This window comes from Equus asinus, chromosome 25 (assembly GCF_041296235.1).
Source record: "Equus asinus isolate D_3611 breed Donkey chromosome 25, EquAss-T2T_v2, whole genome shotgun sequence".
NCBI classification, from domain to species: domain Eukaryota; kingdom Metazoa; phylum Chordata; class Mammalia; order Perissodactyla; family Equidae; genus Equus; species Equus asinus.
The window spans coordinates 44,267,371-44,288,273 of NC_091814.1; the positions used below are offsets into that span (position 1 = coordinate 44,267,371).

The 20,903-nt window shown below is 36.0% G+C and overlaps 1 protein-coding gene across 17 annotated transcripts in view; it reads right to left on the reverse strand.

Moving 5' to 3' along the window:
- The window catches only part of RASAL2 (RAS protein activator like 2), a 371,817-nt gene that overhangs the window by 30,343 nt on the left and 320,571 nt on the right, over window positions 1–20,903 (reverse strand). For all 17 annotated transcript variants that reach the window (XM_070497403.1, XM_070497404.1, XM_044758568.2 and 14 more), the window contains 5 exons: window positions 12,285–12,438; window positions 10,360–10,458; window positions 9,249–9,803; window positions 6,450–6,594; window positions 579–723 (listed from right to left, as the gene is read on the reverse strand). In XM_070497403.1, coding sequence (XP_070353504.1) covers window positions 579–723; window positions 6,450–6,594; window positions 9,249–9,803; window positions 10,360–10,458; window positions 12,285–12,438 — 1,098 coding nt within the window. The remainder of the gene's footprint in view (window positions 1–578; window positions 724–6,449; window positions 6,595–9,248; window positions 9,804–10,359; window positions 10,459–12,284; window positions 12,439–20,903) is intronic.

Consider the following 20,903-nt stretch of genomic DNA (forward strand, 5'->3'; position numbering starts at 1 on the left):
CCATAAGCAATCCCACTCTGACCCAACACACTCTGCTCTACAGCCCGGCTATGAGGGCCTAGTGGAGAGGGCTCTGATCGTGGCTGAGAGGTGGAGGAAAACTCACAGAAACCTGAATGGAGATTGGAAACCCAAAGCCACAAAACTCAGGGATTAGTATAAATTTAGTTTTGTGAAGTGGGAAAAGGGCATGAGGCTCCTCATCATAATCTCTCTAAAGACTGTTCATCAAAAGTCTTCCAAATCTCACCAGTTGCTGGGGTTGAAGCAATGATAAAAAAATCATTACTGAATCTGTTTAGCATTAGTAAATATTTTAGAAAGCCATTAAAATACTTTTGGTATTAGAGGATGTGGTGTTAATATTCTGAGGAAACATCACATTTATGTAGATAGTCAGTTCAGAGGCACTTCTGCTTATAAAGGAGATTTAGATTTTAGACAGGACTGTATTATGAAAACTTTCACTTTTCCCCTAAGCCCTACCTTTGCTTGGGAAATAGTTAACACTGTGTTGACTTTTATATGGAAAAATTTAAGTTCCATAAGCAGGAGATGAAGCACTGATACCAGCTCACCAGTAAGAGTTGATGATCTTGCAGAAAGCCAGCTCACAGCACATTTTCAGGTTGCTCTGATGGTCTATCAGTTCACTAGATGAACATTTGCTGGGATCCACCTCACAGTTCTCATCTGACTCATACAAAGCTTTGATGAACTCCCCTATTTGAAGAAAGAAGATGTCAGATAGTATAACTATAAATAGTGTCTTCCTGAGTAGAATAAAAGGATTTAGAATCTCTGTCCTAAATTGTATAATGAGGAATTCTTTCTGAGACCTGACATGGAGGGCACAAAAGATTGTTCACGAAGGGCTACTGCTTTGGAAACCAAGAGTTACCACTTCCCATGTATCATATTTATTTTCCTTACCCTGGAAGTGGAAAAACAGTAATCACTAACATTATAGTCATGGTATTGATAAAAATAATAATGATACTCCTTAAACAATGATATAACTTTAAGTCTTTTATGTGAAACCACCAATATATTTAATTTTGTTATAAGGACCCTCTACCAGGGTAAATACCGTTGTTACTATTTTAGAAGAAAAAAATAAGCCAAGCTTGATTGAATAGCTCACCTAAGGCTTTAAGTACTAATGCTGGTGCCAAACATAGATTCGAGTAAGGGTCTCCAGGCTCACCTCTTGTAATCGGGATAGTCATTCAGCCTAGCACAAAATTGTAGCAGAATATCTCTTTGTATAATCTGTAATGTTTTTCCAAATAAATTTAGCTTAGACGTCCTGTTCACATATCCTATCCTCTATAGAGATATGTCCAATATTCCCTGAAAGAACCAATTCTTACCTCACCTGTTAAACCTCCACTATACACTATACCTTGTATATGCTCTACTCCTCCATGTTTCACACTACTTTGTGCTTATTTGTCCACACATCTATCTCATCTCTGGCATGAATACTCTTGGAGGTCAGGGACCAGGTTTTATTCATGTTCAAATCTCCAGCCTATCAAATAGCTCCCAACGCATTGCAGGTGTTTAATAAATATTTATCAGAGATGATAGTATGTATTCTTGGGTTTTTATAGGTCTTTATAAAAGAGGAGTAAGATCTTTCAGAGATTCTTTCAAATCTGCTTATATTACTTGTGGTCCAGGCTTGTTATAACAGATTTCATGAAAGAGAACAATAATTTCTGCAAAATTAAGTAGTAGCAGCAATATAAAGAGCATTTTCTATTAAAATGGTTAATACTGAGGTAAATGAAGGATTTAAAAAATAGTTATCATAGAGGATGGGAAGCAATTATTTCGAAGCAAAATGCTTGAAGAACAGGAAACTAAGTGGTACACAGAGAAAGTAAAGGCTTTGGAGCCAGACATCTAGGATCAAATCCTGGACCTGTCACTTAACTGAGTGTGAGGTTTTGCAAAGTCACTTAACTAGTCTGAGTTTCAGCTGCCTTATTTGTAAAATGACATTAATAACTGCCACCCTATAGAGTGTGGTGAGAATCAGAAATAACTAAGTCATCAAAGTCAAATCCTGCATGTAAAAACTGGCCCGTCTCTAAATTTATATCATAAATATCCCGTTTAGTGAGTTCCTTAAGGTTATACCTATTCTAGGGAAACAATACTACTAATAAAATAACTCATGAATTTTAAGAATATTTTTCTTTTATTCTTCAAGAAAAGAGACAAACAAATAACTCATGGGTCCACAACTAAATTGTTTTATAAAGGTTTTTTTAATCTGATTATGATATATTTAATATCCTCCAAAATTGAGAAAATTATTTTCACTTTTAAAACTATAATCTACATCTGATGACGTAGAAGGTACCACATTGAAAGGTGAACCTTTTATAGATTTGTACCTAGAAGCTCCCTACGTGATCAAAAATTATTGAGACAGATTCAATAATTCATTTATGTTTGCTCTCTTGCCTTTAAAAAAAAATCAGAGCCAAAGGGGGTGGGTACTCACTATGTTGTTTAAATGTGAGTTTGTGCCTAGAATGTTCTATGGTATGTTTTCTGTGTAAATCATTCACTCATTACTATCTAGCATCCAAATGCATGTGTAGAAGAAAGTAAATAGGTAAGGATATATTATTGCTAAAACTAAATTTGCCTCTGCCACCAAGGATGGAAATCAGGCCTTTTTAGGGACTTCTTTTTTATATCTCACAGACGGTATTTCCTGTATCTCACAAGACATCAACACGCAATCTGATTTCAATCAGAAAGGTAAAAGGGGTTAAGAGATGGAAGGTTTAATTTAAGTCTAACTGAGGCAGAATCTGTTCAGTAAAGAGTAATGCTTTTAATCAAGATAAATGAGGACCGGCTAAAAAGCAGGTAGATATTGTATAATATGACTGGCAACTTTTAACTGAATTTTCTCTGAGAATTCTTCAGGCAGTCTGGAAATAGCATCTATTTTTTTTGCCCAAAATGCACAAAATATAACAAAACTTTATTCAGTGTGCTCAACTGTACTTACTAATTTAATTTTTTTGTTTACTGAGACTTTACTGTGAAAGCCATTTTATTTAATACTTATGAAATCTTCCTCAATTGTATTATTAGAGGCTTCTGCCATAGCAAGTACAGTATCGTACAATGAAAATAATTGAATCTTTCTCAGGTAACTGAAAATTTTGCAGTTCTTCAGGGTTACTATTTGAAAAATCACTTACTACTATATTGAATCATATAAAATAAGTGTGAATTTACACTGGCTCCAAGATGCATTCTGTAAGTTGTTTTCAAAATAGGATTTCTGTCATAAAAGTAAAATGTAGGAGAAAAATCAGCCATTGAGAATCTAAAATGTTAAGGCTAATTAGAAATATGGGAAGAAGACAGGAGAATCTCTATCCTGAAGAAACTTACCAATTAATTTTGTTTATGCTCTTGGAAGCAGCAGTCATTTTCACCACTGTGGCCCTTGTTCTTGGGTTACAAATACGATAATAGAGATCTTTGTGGGGTTACATGAATTTCTTCCTATGCTCATTGAATTAATTTTCATGTCTTGTTGAGCCAATTAGCTAATTATTAACTGTCCTATCAAAGGACTTATGTCTACTTTTTACTTTGGAAATTATTTGGAAATCCTGTCTAGCACACTGAATTAGATAGAATATGAGTATTTGATTTTTAAGAAGTAGGTGGTCAATATATACTTACCCCTATGTCTACAGAATGGAGAATACTGTTTGAAACGCTTAATCATTCCTTTTATAAGGTAATATGAATCATTAAAGCAAACCATGAGATATAATATATGATATGACTGTACTAAGCTCTTTATCTAAGTGAGACTATGAACCTCTCTATATGTTTCCTAACGTTAATGAAAATCCATTTTCACTATTCTCATAAATTCTCATTAGATCTTAAACTAAAGTACATGACTTAGCGAAAAGAAAAGAATATGAAGATAGGAAGGAGGAAGAGAAAAAAAATCTACTTCTCCAGATTAGGAACTAATTGCCACTACAGTGCATCTGCTTTACATAAACACAGTGGTCCTATTTCTTGAGCAGTCATTCACTTTTTGCCCTGTACAACCTAGCTCCTATCCTCCTGACAACAGTCCCCACCATCACTAGTGACCTTTCAGTTGCCAAATGGAATAGCCTGTTTTTCTTATTTTCACCTCTCTCAATCTCTGACTCAATTGATACTTTCTTCTCTCTTGGTCTCTAGGACTCAGTATTTTCCCGGTTTTCTTTCTTTCTCTTTTTTTTTGGTGAAGAAGATTCACCCAGAGCTAACATCTGTGCCAATCTTCCTCCATTTTGTATGTGGGATGCCTACACAGCACGGCTGATGAGTGGAGTAGGTCTACGCCTGGGATTTGAACCTATGAACCTGGGCCGCCAAAGCAGAGCACGCAGAACTTTAACCACTCAGCCACGGGGCCAGCCCCCTTTCTTTCTTTTCTCATGCAGGTGTGTATTTTCTCTCTCTCTGATCACCTCTTCTTCCTTCTACACTATAAACCCAGATGCTCTGTAAGATCTGTCTTTGGCTCTGTTCTCTTCCTCCTCTGGTAATTTTGTAGCTTCATTTATCTCCCTTCCAAGAGCCAGCTAGACAGATGTCTTGGGATTTCCTACCAGAACTTCAAATTGAATACATGTCAAGTAGAAATATCATTTCCCATCTTTCAAGCCTACTACTTCTATGTTCTCTATTTCTAAGAATCTCATCGTCCCTCTAGTCATTCACAAAGACCCCAAATTCACTATATTATCTGATCTCCTCACCCCCCACCACAAACTAAGTTACTACAAACTAAGTCCTAACAGTTCAACTTTAATATTTCTCAGATCCACCTTTTCTCATACTCTTGGTGATTACCTCATTCAGAGTCTCGTTATTTCTTGCCTTCCTTAATACAAAGCTTCTTAACTGGTCTCTCTGCTTTCAGTTGCTTTCTTCATCAACCCATTTTAATCACTCTCTTATACTGATTCTATTGAAAACACCCTGCTCAAGACTTTCAATGGCTTGCCAGTGATTACTGTAAAATCTAAACTCAGGCATTCAAGGCTGTCAACAAATTGTTCTGTTTTTCTCATTTTTGTTGTTGTTGTTGATTTGCCTTTTTCACTTCATTTTCAGTTAACTGGTTTTACTCCACACATGCCTGGTTCTCTGCCCTTCTTTTCATGTGGTTCTTTCCCCTATGCTACTCCCTACCACCTCCCTGTCCAATCTGTTTTTATATAACCTTTCTATTCGTCAAGCTACCAAATGTATTTCACACGGGAAATTTTATAATTCCATCAGCTAGAATTAATTTCTTTAATTCTTTGAGAAACCACAGGATTTCTCTCCCTTTTTGGTTACAGGGATATCCTTATCTTTCTTATCTCACTATATTGTAAGCTCCTTGAGGCAAAAGTCTATCCATTCACTCAACACACCTTACTGGCTACTTTTGGTAGTCACCTGACTACACTTGAAATGTGGCTAGTGCCAACGAAATGTGTAATAAATGTAAAATACAGACTGAATTGCAAAGAACTAGTATGAAAAGTAAACTACTTCATTAAATAATTTTTATATTGATAACCTATTAAATAATATTTGGATATATTGAGTTAAATAAATGTTATTAAAATTAACTTTATCTGTTTCTCTTTACCCTTTTTATACCGTGACTACTAGAAAATTTAAATTGCTCACATGTGACTCACATTATGTTTCTATATGATAGTGCCGCTCTCCATTCTGTGTGAAGTACTGGGGATATGGAGGTAAAAGAAATGACTATGTTCTTCAAGGAACTCCTGTAGGCTTTATCATGATCTACATTAAAGTGCCCAGCACAGCAGCTTACTCTAGTGGTTAATGCTTCAATTTCATGATGAAATCTGGAACTGCAAGTGAGTGGCCTAGTCCCAAGGACTACTGATTGGACTAAAATTAGTTATTGTTAAAAATTCTGGAGGTCTTTAAAGGCAGAAATTGGGAGTTGTGGGAATTGGCAACTTTCTTCAAACTTCTTCAATTTTGATGCGTGATAACAAATGTTAACACTTAAGACTGAGGTAATATATTTATATCATGATATAAATATCCAGCACTTTGGGGGAAACACGTCACCTCAGGTCTAGTAGTGACATCCACTAATATTACTGTATATCTCAGAGTCAGGAACTTGGGGGTCTGGGGGTAGCTGCATAAGCTGATGGGCTTTCTCTTTCTGTACATACTGTAGTAACCCACTGGTGAGTACCGCAGAGACTTCTTACAGCTGAAACTCAAACTTTAACACTCTAGTCAGCTACAACTAAATAACATGCAGAATTTGAGCTTCATTTGTTTGTCTTATGAGGGTGAACCAATTTAAAATCAAAAGGGAAAGAAAAGAAAACAGATGTTTTTCTTCTTCATACCCAAAGCGTCATGAAGATACTGTTGTCCCACCAACTTGAGGTATTCCTCAATGGATTTGGTGGCAATGGTGTTCTCTCTGAAGATCAAGACATCATGCTCTCCACATCGATCCACCTCAGACATCACCAAATCGGTCAGAAAATCCTGGTAGAATAATGTTCAATCAGGCAGAAAGCAACTGAATAGATAATATACATTAGAAGAAACTGATGAAATATCAGACATCCTGGGAATGCTGCTTTAAAACTAAAGCTACCAGATTCATTTGAAAGAAAAACGTCAGTCAGGATAAAATCCTAGGTGTCACCACTCCTGAGTTTAAAATTCCTTCAAAGGTTTTCCACTACACTTTTGATAAAGGCCATAACTCTGAATGCGGTCTACAAGTCTCTATATTTTCTGGTTTCCGTCTACCTTCCCAGCCTCATATTGTACAATTCTTTCTGCATTCTGCTCCAGCTTCAAGGGACTTCTTTTTAGGTGCTTGAACACATCAAACTCTTTCTAACATCCACTATCGTCTATTCATTACAAAGCTTTTTGCAAATGCTGTTCTCAGTTCTGCCCTTGCTCCTACCCTTGCTCTCACCCCCACAGTCATGGAGTTAATTCCTCGAATCCTTTGGATCTTCGTTTGCACATCATTTCCTTAATGAAGGCTTCTCTGACCAATACTGCCCCTGAACCCCATTAGTCAGGTCCCCTTAATCCACACTCTCATAGCATCATTTATCTTTTCTTTCTCTGCACTTCTCACTGTAATTACACATTTATTTCTGTAATTACTTGATTAATATCTGTTTTCCCCAGAATACTGTAAGCCCCATTAGACCAAAGACAGTGTCTATTTTTATTCACCTCTACATTTTCAGCACTTAACAATTTCTGACACATATCAGGTTTTCAATATATAACAGTTACAAATTGGTTCACAGTATCAACGTGGAATTTCTTTTATTTGTTTGAGAGGAAGATTGGCCCTGAGCTAACAACTCTTACCAATCTTCCTTTTTGCTTGAGGAAGATGGTCCCTGAGCTAACATCCGTGCCAATCTTCCTCTACTTTGTATAATGGGACATGCTCACAGCATGGCTTGATGACCAGTGTGTAGGTCTGCGCCTGAGATCCAAACCTGCAAACCCCGGGCTGCTGAAGTGGTTCACGTGAACTTAACCATTATGCCACCAGGCCTGCCCCCAATGTGGAATTTCTTGAACCTAACACGAACTTATCTTCTAGGCTGACTCTCTCTATCTCTCTCCATCTATCCATTTGTCCACCCATCCATCAGAAGAAAGGCATAAGGAGAAATAAAGCCCTTAAGAAATAGCTGCTTCATTTCTCAACAGTCTTAAAGAACTTAAAATTCAATGTTTATTGTTGTTCAGTATGAAATGAGATAATATATTTTTAATGTTATAAATTCATTGGATATTTTAAAGTCTCCAAAACCAAAAACAGAGGGAATATGCTGATTTATTTTTCTTTAAAATTAAGCATTTTGCACATTAATGGGATTTACTCTGGGGAAGCTCAATAGTGTAAAAGAGTTGTACACTTACGAATCACTATTAAAACTCGTGTCACAGGACAGGAAGAGACTTTGGGGCATGATGGCAACATTCTGTATCTTATTGTTGTGGTTTCCACGAGTCTATGTATAATCTGTCAAAACTCATCGAATTTTACACTTTAAATGGGTGAAGTTTATTGTATGAAAATTGCACCTCAATAAAGTTGTTAAAAAAATCCTACATAAACCCTTGAACTTTGAGCAACTGAAGAGCAGAATGACCATATCCATACAATTTCAAAGATGAGACTCAAAATTCCAATGACATCTCACCTCAAACTTGCAGGCTTTTTTTTTTTTAACACCAGAGAGCTCAAAATTATCATCGGTAAATTCAACCACAAGAATGATAAATCAATAGGAAGGCAGTTAGAAAAGGAACTAACTACTGAATATGTTGATATATTCTGATTTGTATCAAGAAAACTTAAAAGCACTTAACTTTACTGTTTGGTTCTAAATAAATTATTCTAGCTGTGAACTCCTCTAGATCTAAAATAAATTTTACCACAATCAATTTGCATATAAAATAATATAATGGAGACTCAGTCTAGTTAAGTGAATATGCCTCAAAGTTCAGGCCTATCAAAGACACTATCAATTGACTGGTCTTTTTCTTATGATTAGCATATTTCTCTTTTTCCATCTTCCTGAATTTTTACTTGTATCCAAGATGAAACAAGTTAAGGCTATCATGAAACAGCTACCAATTATATAACATCCCTTGCTATTTTAATTCAAAATTTAGATTTTAATCCTATGAAGATTCTTGATAACGCCCAGCATACTTCTGGAATACCTCCTTCTGTGACCAAGGGATATAGTCATCAATTAATCTTAACCTAAAATATAGTAAGGAGTAAAACCACAATACAACACACTCTAGAACTAAAGACAAACAATCTTGAACGCAGTGTGGGATTATCACGCCAATCCTACATTTATTTCATCAGACAATAAAGAGCTAGCTATGGTATCCATATTTCATACAAATGGAATTTAAATAAGTATTTGTTGGTCTCTCCATTTTACTTTTTTAGTTTTATAATCCCCATCTTTTCTGGATCGAAGAACTGCTAATAGGGTTCCTTCCTAATTCTTTTTTTTGACCAATAGCAAAGCATATTTCTCTAATTTGGCTCTTTACAGTAAAACAAACATGTTTGTTTCTTCATAAAGTGTAGGGAAGAGATTTGGGGTAATACATTCTCCTTTTCCACTTACCTTGGCTCTGCCAGTACTCTGAAGAATGTGCACTAAGGCACAGGCTAATTCTTCTTTATTTCTCACACTAATTACTGGTTCAAGGACAGAACACAGCATGGTATAGTTGCTGGTGACAAATTCTGCAAATTCTTTGTATTGCTCCATAGGCAGAATGGTGATAGTCTGGAAACGTGATTTAATTCGAATAGAAGGTCCTCCCGTCTTTCCTTTGTTGGGTGTAGGTGTACTCACAGGATACCACTTTTCTACAAATTGGCGACCAGTCACACTGGCAGTGGGGATGTTGACTAGCCCTACATAATTATTCTTGTCTTTTTTCTTCTTTTTTTCCACATCTTTATAAATGTGAACTGTGATGCTATGAAGAGGTGGAAGGCTGTAGAATTCAAAATGTTCACCCCAGAAAATATTGTCTGCTTTGGTCTTGCTGGTTGTACGAGCAAAGAGGGTATCATCAAGGCACAGTTCACAGAAATATTTCTTTTTAGGGGCAAGGTCCTTGGCTTCAATGATCCATAAACGAAGAACATTTTCAGCTCGTCTGCAATTGTCCTATAAGGAAGTAACAAAGTTGAGTTTGAGAGCTGAAATCTCAGACAACATTTTCCTCTTAAAGTAGGTGATGCTGACTATGTGCTTTATTAAGAGTAGTCAATAAATAATAAAAGGGATTCTTACCTCATTGTTCACAATAATGGCAAGCTCTAAACAAGAATGTATCAGAATCTTAGAAAGCCACATACATTCTATTTTACTTCAGTTAAAAAAATATCTTGTCATGTAAGTTCTCATAAAGCTAGCCTAGCAGCAACTGGACTACTTTCAGCAAATAAAATAGAGGTAAGTAGTTAAGACACTTGTGTTCTAGTCCCATTTCTATCATTCACTAGCTTCTGACTTGGGTAAGTCACTTAACTTCTGAGTCTTCTTATCCACACTGGTAGCATGACAATATCTGCAACAAGATTATTTTGAGCATAAAATAGCATAATATGTAAATGTGTTTTAAAAACTATATAAAAATTAAGGTATTCTTACTGTATTTATCTTCTATCAACTTACTGCTTGCAGAATTATACATTTTTTAGACACACAAAGCCACTATTACCTTATTTGGTTGAACTGTCCTGCGAAGGTTTTCCATCCACTTATCTCTCTCTGAAGCAGAGTTACAGCTGAAGCATTTACTTCCACTTAAGTAGGTAACCTTCAACATAAAGATTAGAGATAAGTATGGGAAACCTAGTTGTATCATTTAAGAGTTAGGGATATGCCATGAAGATAAACCATACTACATGAAACCAAAACGATAAGTGCTAGTTTTGTGATATCTATATCTACATCTACATTGGCTTTTTGCTTTGTTATCTAGGTAATATGCACACTCATCTCCAGATATGAGAACAAAGGCCATTGAGAATTCAGTTCAGGAAGCTAAAACCTGCCTACAATTCAAAAAGATCAAAAGTAAAAATCTTTCAGGCCACATCTTAAACTACCTGCAAATGAATATACTCAATTCTAAGTGAGTTAATAGAAAATAACTAAAAAAGGGAAGACAGTCTCTAAAATAGCTTATCAAATTTCTCAGGATTGCCTTCACTTACAATATTATGGAGGCTACTAAATCAAGGTGAAAAGAGTTACCAGTAATGAATTACTGTCTTTGGAATCCGTTTCTACTCCACTAGGCAACAAATCTGTTGATTTCTAGTCATTTATTATGTTAGCCTGGCAATTACTATCACTGTCCTTTAAAAATGAAACATGTTGTCTATATGCCTAGCAGCTAACACTGGGCCTGGTATACAACATGCTGAACCGAGCTCCACAAATATGGGAACCTTCAAGTGACTTTTATAGAAAAGAACACCAAGAAATGACCTGTCCAAATTGCTGAAATGTGCTCACATACTAACTCAATCTCAGATTATAACTTAATGAATCAGGTCAGATTATGTGGTAGCTACTAGCCACAAGTGGCTAGTGAGCATCTGAAATGTAGCTAGCCCAAATGGAGATGTGCTCTAAGTGTAAAATACATATCAGATGTTGAAGACTTAGTTAAAAAAAAAAAAAAAGAATGTAAAAAATCTCATGGACAACTTTATATTAGTTATATGTTGAAATGATAATATTTGGGTTTAATAAAATTTAAAATTATGTATGTGGCTTGCTTTATATTTCTGTTGGATACTGCAGGTCCATAAGAACAGGAATCAAACATTTTTCAACTTCTACAGCATCTACCATAGGATTGATCACTAGTTACTTAGTAAGTTTGTGTTAATTAATCAAATCCTAACCCTAACAATTACATATATTATTTTAAAATTTAATTTGCAAATGGCCGATTGTGTACATCTAATTTGGGAGGGAGAAATTACCTCATAAAAAGTAAGAGTCATAATTTTCTGGTGAAGAGCAATTTGTTCTTTCAAGAAATTAGGCACCTGCAATGTGCCAGGGACTGGGCTAGGTGCAGAGGATTAAAAAAATAAAGAAGACATAGTCCCAAATCTCAAACTGCCCATGTTTTAGTTAGAAAAATTATGGTTTTGGTCAATTTCCTCAAGGAATCATTAAAATCAGGGGCTTTTGCTTTCAAGAGAAAAATAAAAACATATTGGGTGATATCTTCATCAATATTAAAAAATTAAAATACCAATTTAATAAGTTGTTAATCTTGTGACCTCTGCTGAGAAGGTACTAAGAACCCATTTATCTTGAAGCAGACTAGGCTAAAAGGAATGAGAAGCCATCATTAATAACTTTATGTATAATAACTATTATATATATTAAAGTTATATATATAACTTTATATTATAATAACCAATATAATTAGATTAATAGATTTCCAACTTTTTCCCTGTAAGTAGGTAGTTTTTAACAACTGAAAACCAGTTAAGATGATCAAATCATTAACACTACAGTAATCAAATCACAAAATCACTGGATAGAAAATCTTATCCAGTAAGACTTGTAAAACAAAATGCTTGTTGTTTACTCTTCCTTCTTTCTACACTTTTTTACCTCAAAGCAGAAGTCTTGTCCAAGGATGCTGCTATGGAGTGGTTTCACTGATACAGGCTCTCCTCTACCAAGATCAAGACACTCCACTGCACTGCATGGGCTCAGCAAGGATTCATGGGAACGTGACTCCTTTAGTTTAGGCAGCCCACGAGACCTACAAGAAGAAAAAGATATTTACAATAGTGTAACTACTTGGCCAAGGAGGAAATGAAGGTCTAACACAATGGAGGCTAACAACAAATGTATAAATGCCAAAGGGAAAAATAAACAAGGAGCAAATTAATAGTTCATCTATAATAATAATAACAGTAACTATATTCATGTGGCACATATAAACCATATACATTATATATTGGTGTGTGTACACACACACACTGTTGTTTTCAATAAAGCACAAAGTGTACTATAATTTTACTAGATTCAAGGAAGCTCAAAGTTCTACCACAAACATTGTTTTTCTCCTCATTTCTATCTTTGAGATGGAGAAATATATACTATTCAAGGTTATGTTATACATTCTTTTTTATGCAAAGGTATTATCAAAAGAAATGTTATTTCTTTTCTTTTTTTTCATGTGATAGCTTTATCCTCTTCTATCATTGACAAAATAGTAGTGGCTGAATCCCCATTCTGTTTCTTTCTGCTTTGGTGGAATAAACAGACATACACACAGAGAGTCAAAGCCAAACTTTTCAGCACAAGACCCTGCCTTTCAAAAGGTCTGATTTCCATTTCAATATGGAATCCTTTTCTGGCAAGCTTTTGGTTCTATCCATGCTTTAATACATAAATATGAATAAAGAATAAAGTGCCTGGAAGAAACCTCCCACCCTCAAATGAAATGTTCAAATTCTCATCTAGAAGAACAGATCTTTGTCAACACCATTCAGGCATCCTGGTTGATTTTGTTTCCTAGTTGTTTAAAAAACAATACTAGGAATCATGATTCTTGTCACTACAGGAGCTAGTACTTCACTGCCTTCCCCTTGGAAGAATTAACGAAATCAAACAATATAAAGCAGAATATTCTTAAATCCAGAACTGGATAGCCATGCAGTTTTACTCAATAATTGTAGTATTTATTGACTGAAACACCCAGAGTTAAATACATATATTTGAAGCAGAAGTACCTAGCAATAGGGATAAAGAAATGTCTTGTGTTAAGACATTTGTTTTTGTAAAACAAACTAAATAAGCAGCTTCATTCACTTCCTTGAAATAACCACATTAGCATTAAAAGGAATTGAAATACTTAATGCCAGAGTAGCTTTCACTTAAATTATAAAGTAATGAGATAAAGGAAACTAGCACTAAAGGCTGCCCTTTCCCTTCTATTTCCATTCTAACATTGTTTAATCAAACTCCATACAGTAAGAAGCATCTGAAGCTTAGGATTTTAGTCCGTTCTTTCCACACTCAAAAAAACCAACCCCCATTTAATGGTTAGGCTGAAAAATGTGTGTTCTGATATTCAGCAGTCTTTTTAAGGTCAAAGAGACAATAATTATATTTACCATTGTTAATACAAAGCATGCACAAAAGCCACTTAATGTTTTGTACATAAAAATATAACAATATAACAGCTCCACATTGATTTACTTTTGTTCTATTGGATAAGACAATGACATGTTATATACCATAAACACAGCACATCATCTATAAATAACTAAACGCTAAAGCAATTTTATTACTTTAATGTAATTACCATACAGCCTTGCCCAATAGGCTTGATAGGCAGCTGGGTCGAGGCAACAGGATACTGTAATCTTTCTTAAACACACAGAAAATAACAATTCCAGCCCATTTTTCCCAGGAAGAGTTCCTTGGAGGGGAAAAGCCTCTCATGCTCTGAGAGTGAGCCTCTCAACAGGAAAGATGAAGGCACATTTAAATAGAAGGAGGTATGACATAAGGCTTATTACTTTTATTTTTAAAATTCTCTAGGAAAATATTCTAAAACATAAATTAATTTTATTTCAAATAAAATAAATGTCTACCTACATGAAGCAATTGTACAGCCACCTGGCAGTGCAACCCCAAATCATGGTGGTGCCACATGTCACGGTATAGCAAGTCACTTTCTGAACTACATCTCAGAAAAGAACTCTCTGTTTAAACAAGAACCAATAGAAGATGGTTTCTCTGCTGCCTTCGGTTACCGATAACATCTTTGGATAAATGTTTTGCAGGTATAATTTCAAGTCTTCAATAGAAGCAGAACGGAAACACAAACAACAGAGCTTGAAGTCATCTTCCAAATAGGCTGCAGGATAGGTAATATTCCTTCTTCTCTTCCTCAGGCTGCATCCAGCCCCTCAGGTAACACAAACAAGGTTCCTGGGCTCTAGGCTGGGCCTGTTGCCATGGTGCTACACCTATAAAGAGATTAGAGCTAAAGGCAGCAGGGAGAAGCTGCCGCTTGAAGGACTCAAGGAACATGCTCTGCAAACGTGACCATTTTAAGACAGAAAGGAAGAAATGGCAAAGCTCCTACCCACTCCCATTAACAATTTCTCAGTCAGAGGCTGTAGGAGAAAACTGAGGCAACTCTGGGGGTGGAGGAGAATCTCTTAACTCTCCTAGAGGACAAAGCTGAGAAGCCCCTACTAGAGAGTGCTGGCTACATCCCACCTTGCAAGTACAATCTTCCTCTCACATCTGTTCTATTTCTTTTGCAGTGCTTATCCTAGTTTAATATTCCTAGGTACTATTCTGCATTAACTTATTTGGTTACACATTGTCTTTTTCCCTTTTACAGAAAGTTGGATAAAGTTCTTTATTCACTGTATTTCTAATGCTGAACACATTTCATTTCAACACTCAGGTCTAACTTCCAAGTGCAGCCATAAACAGATATTACAACCAAGTCCTCAGGAAACAGGATTCGAAACTCTTCCTAGTTACTGAAATTTCAATTATTAATACATAGTTCAGAATCTCCTATTCAGCATTTATGCGTGTATATACACACCTACACTCACATACCCGTGAATTGAACACTAAAGTCACTAATATGTTCAACATTACACTGAATAAATAAGCAAGCCCTTCCTGTATTGGGAAGAAAGCGTCTCAGAGAAGACAGAAGTAATTCCCAGAGAAGCAGGATTACAGTAAACAGGAAGATCAAGCGGCCTGGGAATGGCCTGGGGGGAGGCATTATCTGTGCAACTATTTCCATATAATAGCATTAGTAACCCCAAATCCTCTCTAAATCATATTTACCTCCTCCTGTACCTTCATATGAATTGATCTTTCTTAGATCTGCTAACTAGAGCGTTTTAGCAGCTTTGTATGGCACTACAGTTTACTTCTCGAATGGAAAGTAGAAAGTGGATTTATTGAGAGAATAATACAAGTTTAAGACAACTCAGACAACTCTTCTCAGTCCAATCTGACAACAGTCTTCACCAAGGAACCCTGCCCCAAAGTGGATATCGAGAATCCCTTGACTACTGGCCCTTCCTGACTACTTCTCTTCCCGACCCTTGCACCCTCATCCCCAAATCCTCATCATCCCAAATACCATGTAAGAATAATTCAGGGCTGCAATATGATTATTTCTTGGTTTAATTGGGAAACTGCTTCCCAGAAGCAATTTTACTTCTAATTAAGGAACACCATATTCTTTACATTTTTGTTTTAAGGTCAGCAGACAATTTTGATTTCTGTGTAAACTTGAGGACCTCTAGCAATGTGATAGGTAAGGGTTAAAAAGGTAATTGCTTTGCTGATGAAGATTACCTGCTGCTTTTGACCTCTTTAAGATATAAACTGCAAGGCAGGAAGGGCTTTCTATTACTCACTACAGTGAATTGGTATTATATTGCTTTAACCAAATCCCTATCTGAAATCAGTCTTAAAAGACAAAAGCGAAGGGTTGGTGGATCGGGAGCCAACACACACACCAGTGGAAACACTGATGAAGAAAAAGAAAAAGGAGTCAAAGAACTCTGATTAGTGCAATGTTAAGTAAAACACAGCTGGATTTTTCTCAGCTTAACCATCCAATTTTTTTAAAAGCCATATTTCCTCCAAAGCGCCAACAGTGCTTGGATGTGCTAGCTCAATGTGCCACATGTTTACAGATTCAGTTCCATCAGTTCCAAATTTGGGAAACTTTTAATTAAAAATGCTTATTGCCACACAAAATCCTATACTCCAGAGCAGGTGAATTTCTGCTTGGCTTGGCAGTTAGGATTCCAGACCACTGCACTGAATTCTTGAAGAGACAGCTCAGCCATAAGCTGGGTGCAGCAATATATGCTTGTATTCACTAATATGTATTCCAAAGACACTTTATAACCTTGTTTGAAATTTCCCAGGTAGTAATTAACAAAATTCAGTACCCTAATACTCTACCAAAAAATTTACATAAAGTCTAATCAGTTTTTTAAAAACTGCATCTGAGATCTCACTTTGGGAAAAATGTAGCTTTACTTGCTCCTCAGATTTTATTGTTTTTCAGCCTGGTATCTGTGAAAACATAGGATTTCTGTTTTCTGTTTGAAAGAGTAGATCCTTTCCTGTATTGTAATTTTAAAGGTTTCCCTCCCTGGATTAAAAAATAAAGATAAATTAGAGCTCATTCACCAGAGTTCTACTTGTGTGCTAAAAAATGTCCTCCCTGAAGATCCTGACAGGCTGGTTGCAGTGATTTACCTGCTGCAGTTAAGGCCAGTCCCTACTGCTTATATTACTCACTGATTAGTACGTTAGTTTAAAGAATTATACCATACAACCACTCACACAAAAGCTATTTATGGAAACATAACACATCCTGCTAATCTTCCCTTTCTCTGCTCTCAGACTCTAGACAGGATGGTCTAACGAGTTCAGCTGCTAATGGGAAAGAAGCATAATTGTCAGCCCGAGTTGTCACTTAAAATGAACAAATTCATGGTAAGGAAATTTATCATCATAGACGAAAATGACATTCAACCTATTTTGGCACATAAACATGTATATATACACTGAAGGCAGACATAGAAGGAAGACAAGATTATAAATATTAAAATGTGATCTGGAGGGCAGAAAACTCAACTAGCGTCCAGTATGACAGACACTAGGCAACAATCTCTTTACAGAAACTACCATGTTGTAATACACCCTTTTCTTTTGTTCTTAAATTGCAAACGGAATGTAATATACCAGTGCCTGTTAAACAAATTAAATATAAACACAACTATATTGAATTTTAAAAATTCCATGAAACTAGATCAAACCACATTCACAAATCAACTCAACTAATACACTTACTAGTTAAAGAGTGAGTGGAAAGGCTAATAACTTTTCTTTCACTTTTTCTGAATTTAGTTAGACTTTTAGTCTCATTATTGCCATAAAATTAAGTATGAGTAAAAGGAGAATAAAAGAGAAAAAAACTGATGGAGTTCAATGACATGTACTTCTTAATCATTCCTAAACTCATGACTATTTGCTTTCACATTAGTTTCTCATTTGGCTGAATAAATGAAAATATGTATGAATCCACCTATCCCCAATAATTACTTGGTATACATTATGTGTCAGGCACTATACTAGAGATAAATGTAAGGAATACAACGGTGAGTACATGGTCCTTGTACTCAAACACAGCTTATAATCTAGTGAGTTAATCCATTATAATATAATGTGATAAAACCTATGAAAAAGGATGCAAAAGAGGCTCTGTGAGAACTTAGTAGGGGCCCTAGATCTTAAATTGGGGATTCAGAGAAAGTTTCTTAGAAAAAAGGTAGTATGAAGTTGTGACTTGAAGGATGAGGTGGAGTTAGCTATATGCAGATGCAGAGGTACTGAGAGTTCTAGAGGGAATGGCTAGCATGTGAGAAGGCCCGTAGTGAAAGTATACTAGGGTGTTTGAGAAAATGAGAGTTCAGCGGTGTGGCTCTGGTGCAGTATGGATGTTTGTTGGGGCTAAGAGAAGAGGGGTGGGGAATAATGAGGCTTGACAGAAACCATGTATAGTACTGTGGGTATTTCAACTTGATCACAAGACCAGTGGACATAGAAAGGTTTTGGGTGGTGGAGAGGGAATGATATGATCAGATGTGTGTCTCAGTAAGAGTACTTTCTCTAAGGAGCGGAAAAAGTGAGGGGTACACAGAGAGGGGAGAGAAAAAATGAAAGACTTAAAGACTAGTTCACAGATTATGGTAGTAACCTGAGTAAAGATCATAAACTAGAGCGGCAGAAGAGGGGAAGAAGTAGATAGAGTTGAGAGATAATTAGGAGGTAAATAGGCCTTAATGACGGGAATGTTGCAGGTATCAGGGAGAGGGTACAGTCAAGGATGAGCCACTGGGTAGAAAGATGATGATGTCTTTTACAGAGATGGGAAATGAGAGGCAATGCTCTTTGAGGAGAGGGCAGAAATGAAAGCAAGTTTTGGACAAGTTAAGTTTGAGGTTCCTGTGGGAGTAGATGTGTGCTACAGACTGAATGTTTGTGTACCCCCCCCCCCAATTTATATTGAAATTCTAATCTCCAATATGATAGTATTTGGAGGTGTGACCTTTGGGAGGTGATTAGGTCGTGAGGGTGGAGCCCTCATGAGTAGGATCAGTGCCTTTATGAAATAGACCCTGGAGAGATCCTCAACCGTTCCCCCATGTCAGGACACAGCCAAAAGTCAGTCTTTTGAACCAGGAAGCAGATCCCCACCAGACAGTGAATCTGCTAGAGCCTTGACTTTGGACTTCCCAACCTTCAGAACCGTGAGACATAAATTTCTCTTGATTATAAGCCATCTATAGTCTATGGTATTTTGTTATAGCAGCCGGAACGGACTAAGACAATGTGAATTCTGAAAGAGAACATGCAGACCAAGAGAAGGTCCTAAGAAAATAAGCTGAGGAATACTACCACGTAAATCTACAAAAATGACAAAAGAGACTTAACAATTTGAAAGACAGAAAGAAAACCAGGAGACTCAAGTATCATAAAAGCCCAAGGAAGAGAGCTCTCAAGAAGGGTGGACTGTCCATTACTGTAGAAGATCAAGTGTGTTGAAATATTTATGGTAGACACCAGATATATGAACCGAGAGATAATTGGAGACTTTGGCAAGAGCAGTTTCAGGGAAGTCATGAGGACAAAAATGAGATTGCGGGGGGCTGAGAAAATGAATAGGAAGTGAGAAAGCAGAGACTAACTCATGAAGTCGGACAGTGAAGGGGTGGCAACTGGGAAATAACTAGAAGGAGACATAAGGCTGAAATGGGGTTGTAGGAGGTTTTCTTCTAATTAAACATTTTTTCGCCTTAAAGTAATAAGTGCTCTTGGTAATAAATTCCAAGAGCTCAGGAGGATAGAAGGTGAAGAATATAAATAAGGGTACTTCCCTTAATCTCCTATAGAAAATACTATTAACAATTTTTGTGACCCCTCTCATAAATTGTTTATACATAGACAACCAAATACACACACACACACACAAATGAGATTCTACAAAACTTTTTTTCCTTAACACTGTATTTTTGACTCTTGTCCATGCTGGAACATATAGATATAACTCACCTCTTTTTAGTGACCACAAAGTATTCCCTTATATAGGTCTGGAGTAGTTTAATCAGTCCCTGAAGACCACTTAAGTTTTTCTTTTCTTTTTTTGTGATTACCACCCAGGTTTAAAAAGTATCTCAGCACATATATCTTTATGTACATGTACTCATATGAAAGTGCTAGATCAAAGGGCATATACATTTAAAATTTTCATATTGATAAATTCTCCTCCATAAAAGATGGCATCAATTTAAACTCCTACCAACAGTGTATGTTTCTATATGCTATCACCAAAATGGGACATGGCTGAACTTCAAAATTCTTTGCCAGTATAATTGGTAAAAAATGGTATTTCATTATTTAATGTGCATTTCTTTACTTATGAGGTTAAGGACATTTTAACATGTTTATTGGCAATCTCAGTTTCTTTTTCTGTGAGTTAAGAACTACTATATCATATTTTAAACGATTTATAGTGAATGCTCTTTGTATAGTAAGTAAATTAACACTTTTCTGTCATATTTCTAATTATTTTCCCCAGTTTATGCTTAGGAAGAGTTCTTTCATTCTAAGACCATAAGAAATCTAGCTATATTTTCTTTTAGTGTTTTTAACTTTTCATCCAATCCATTTGGATTTGAAGGGGAAGGAGGAATGAAAGGAGTACAGTAGGGAGTTAGCTTTACATTTTACCAAACTGTGGAAATATTATGACCATAAATTGACTTATTAATTATTACTGCATAGTATTCCACTTTCATTAAGAGGTGTTGTTTGGAGTATGTTTGTGTGTATGTAGGTGTGTGTGATTTTTACCTTTGATTTTTCCTTCTTTCTCAATGACCTTCTCGGAAAGTTATGATTCCTATCAACACATGCAACAAAGGGTATAATGGAAAAGGCACTCAACTTGGAGCCAAAGCCCCGCACATTCACATCAGCTCAACTGCTCACTAGCTATGTGATGAGGAACAAATAATTCTTTCTTTCTGAACCTTGGTTATCTCATTTGTAAAATGTGGATAATGATTTCTCTTCCTATACATCACACAGTTATTATGAGAATCAAATGCAACAATCCATCATTTCATAAATATCTCATAAACTACAGTT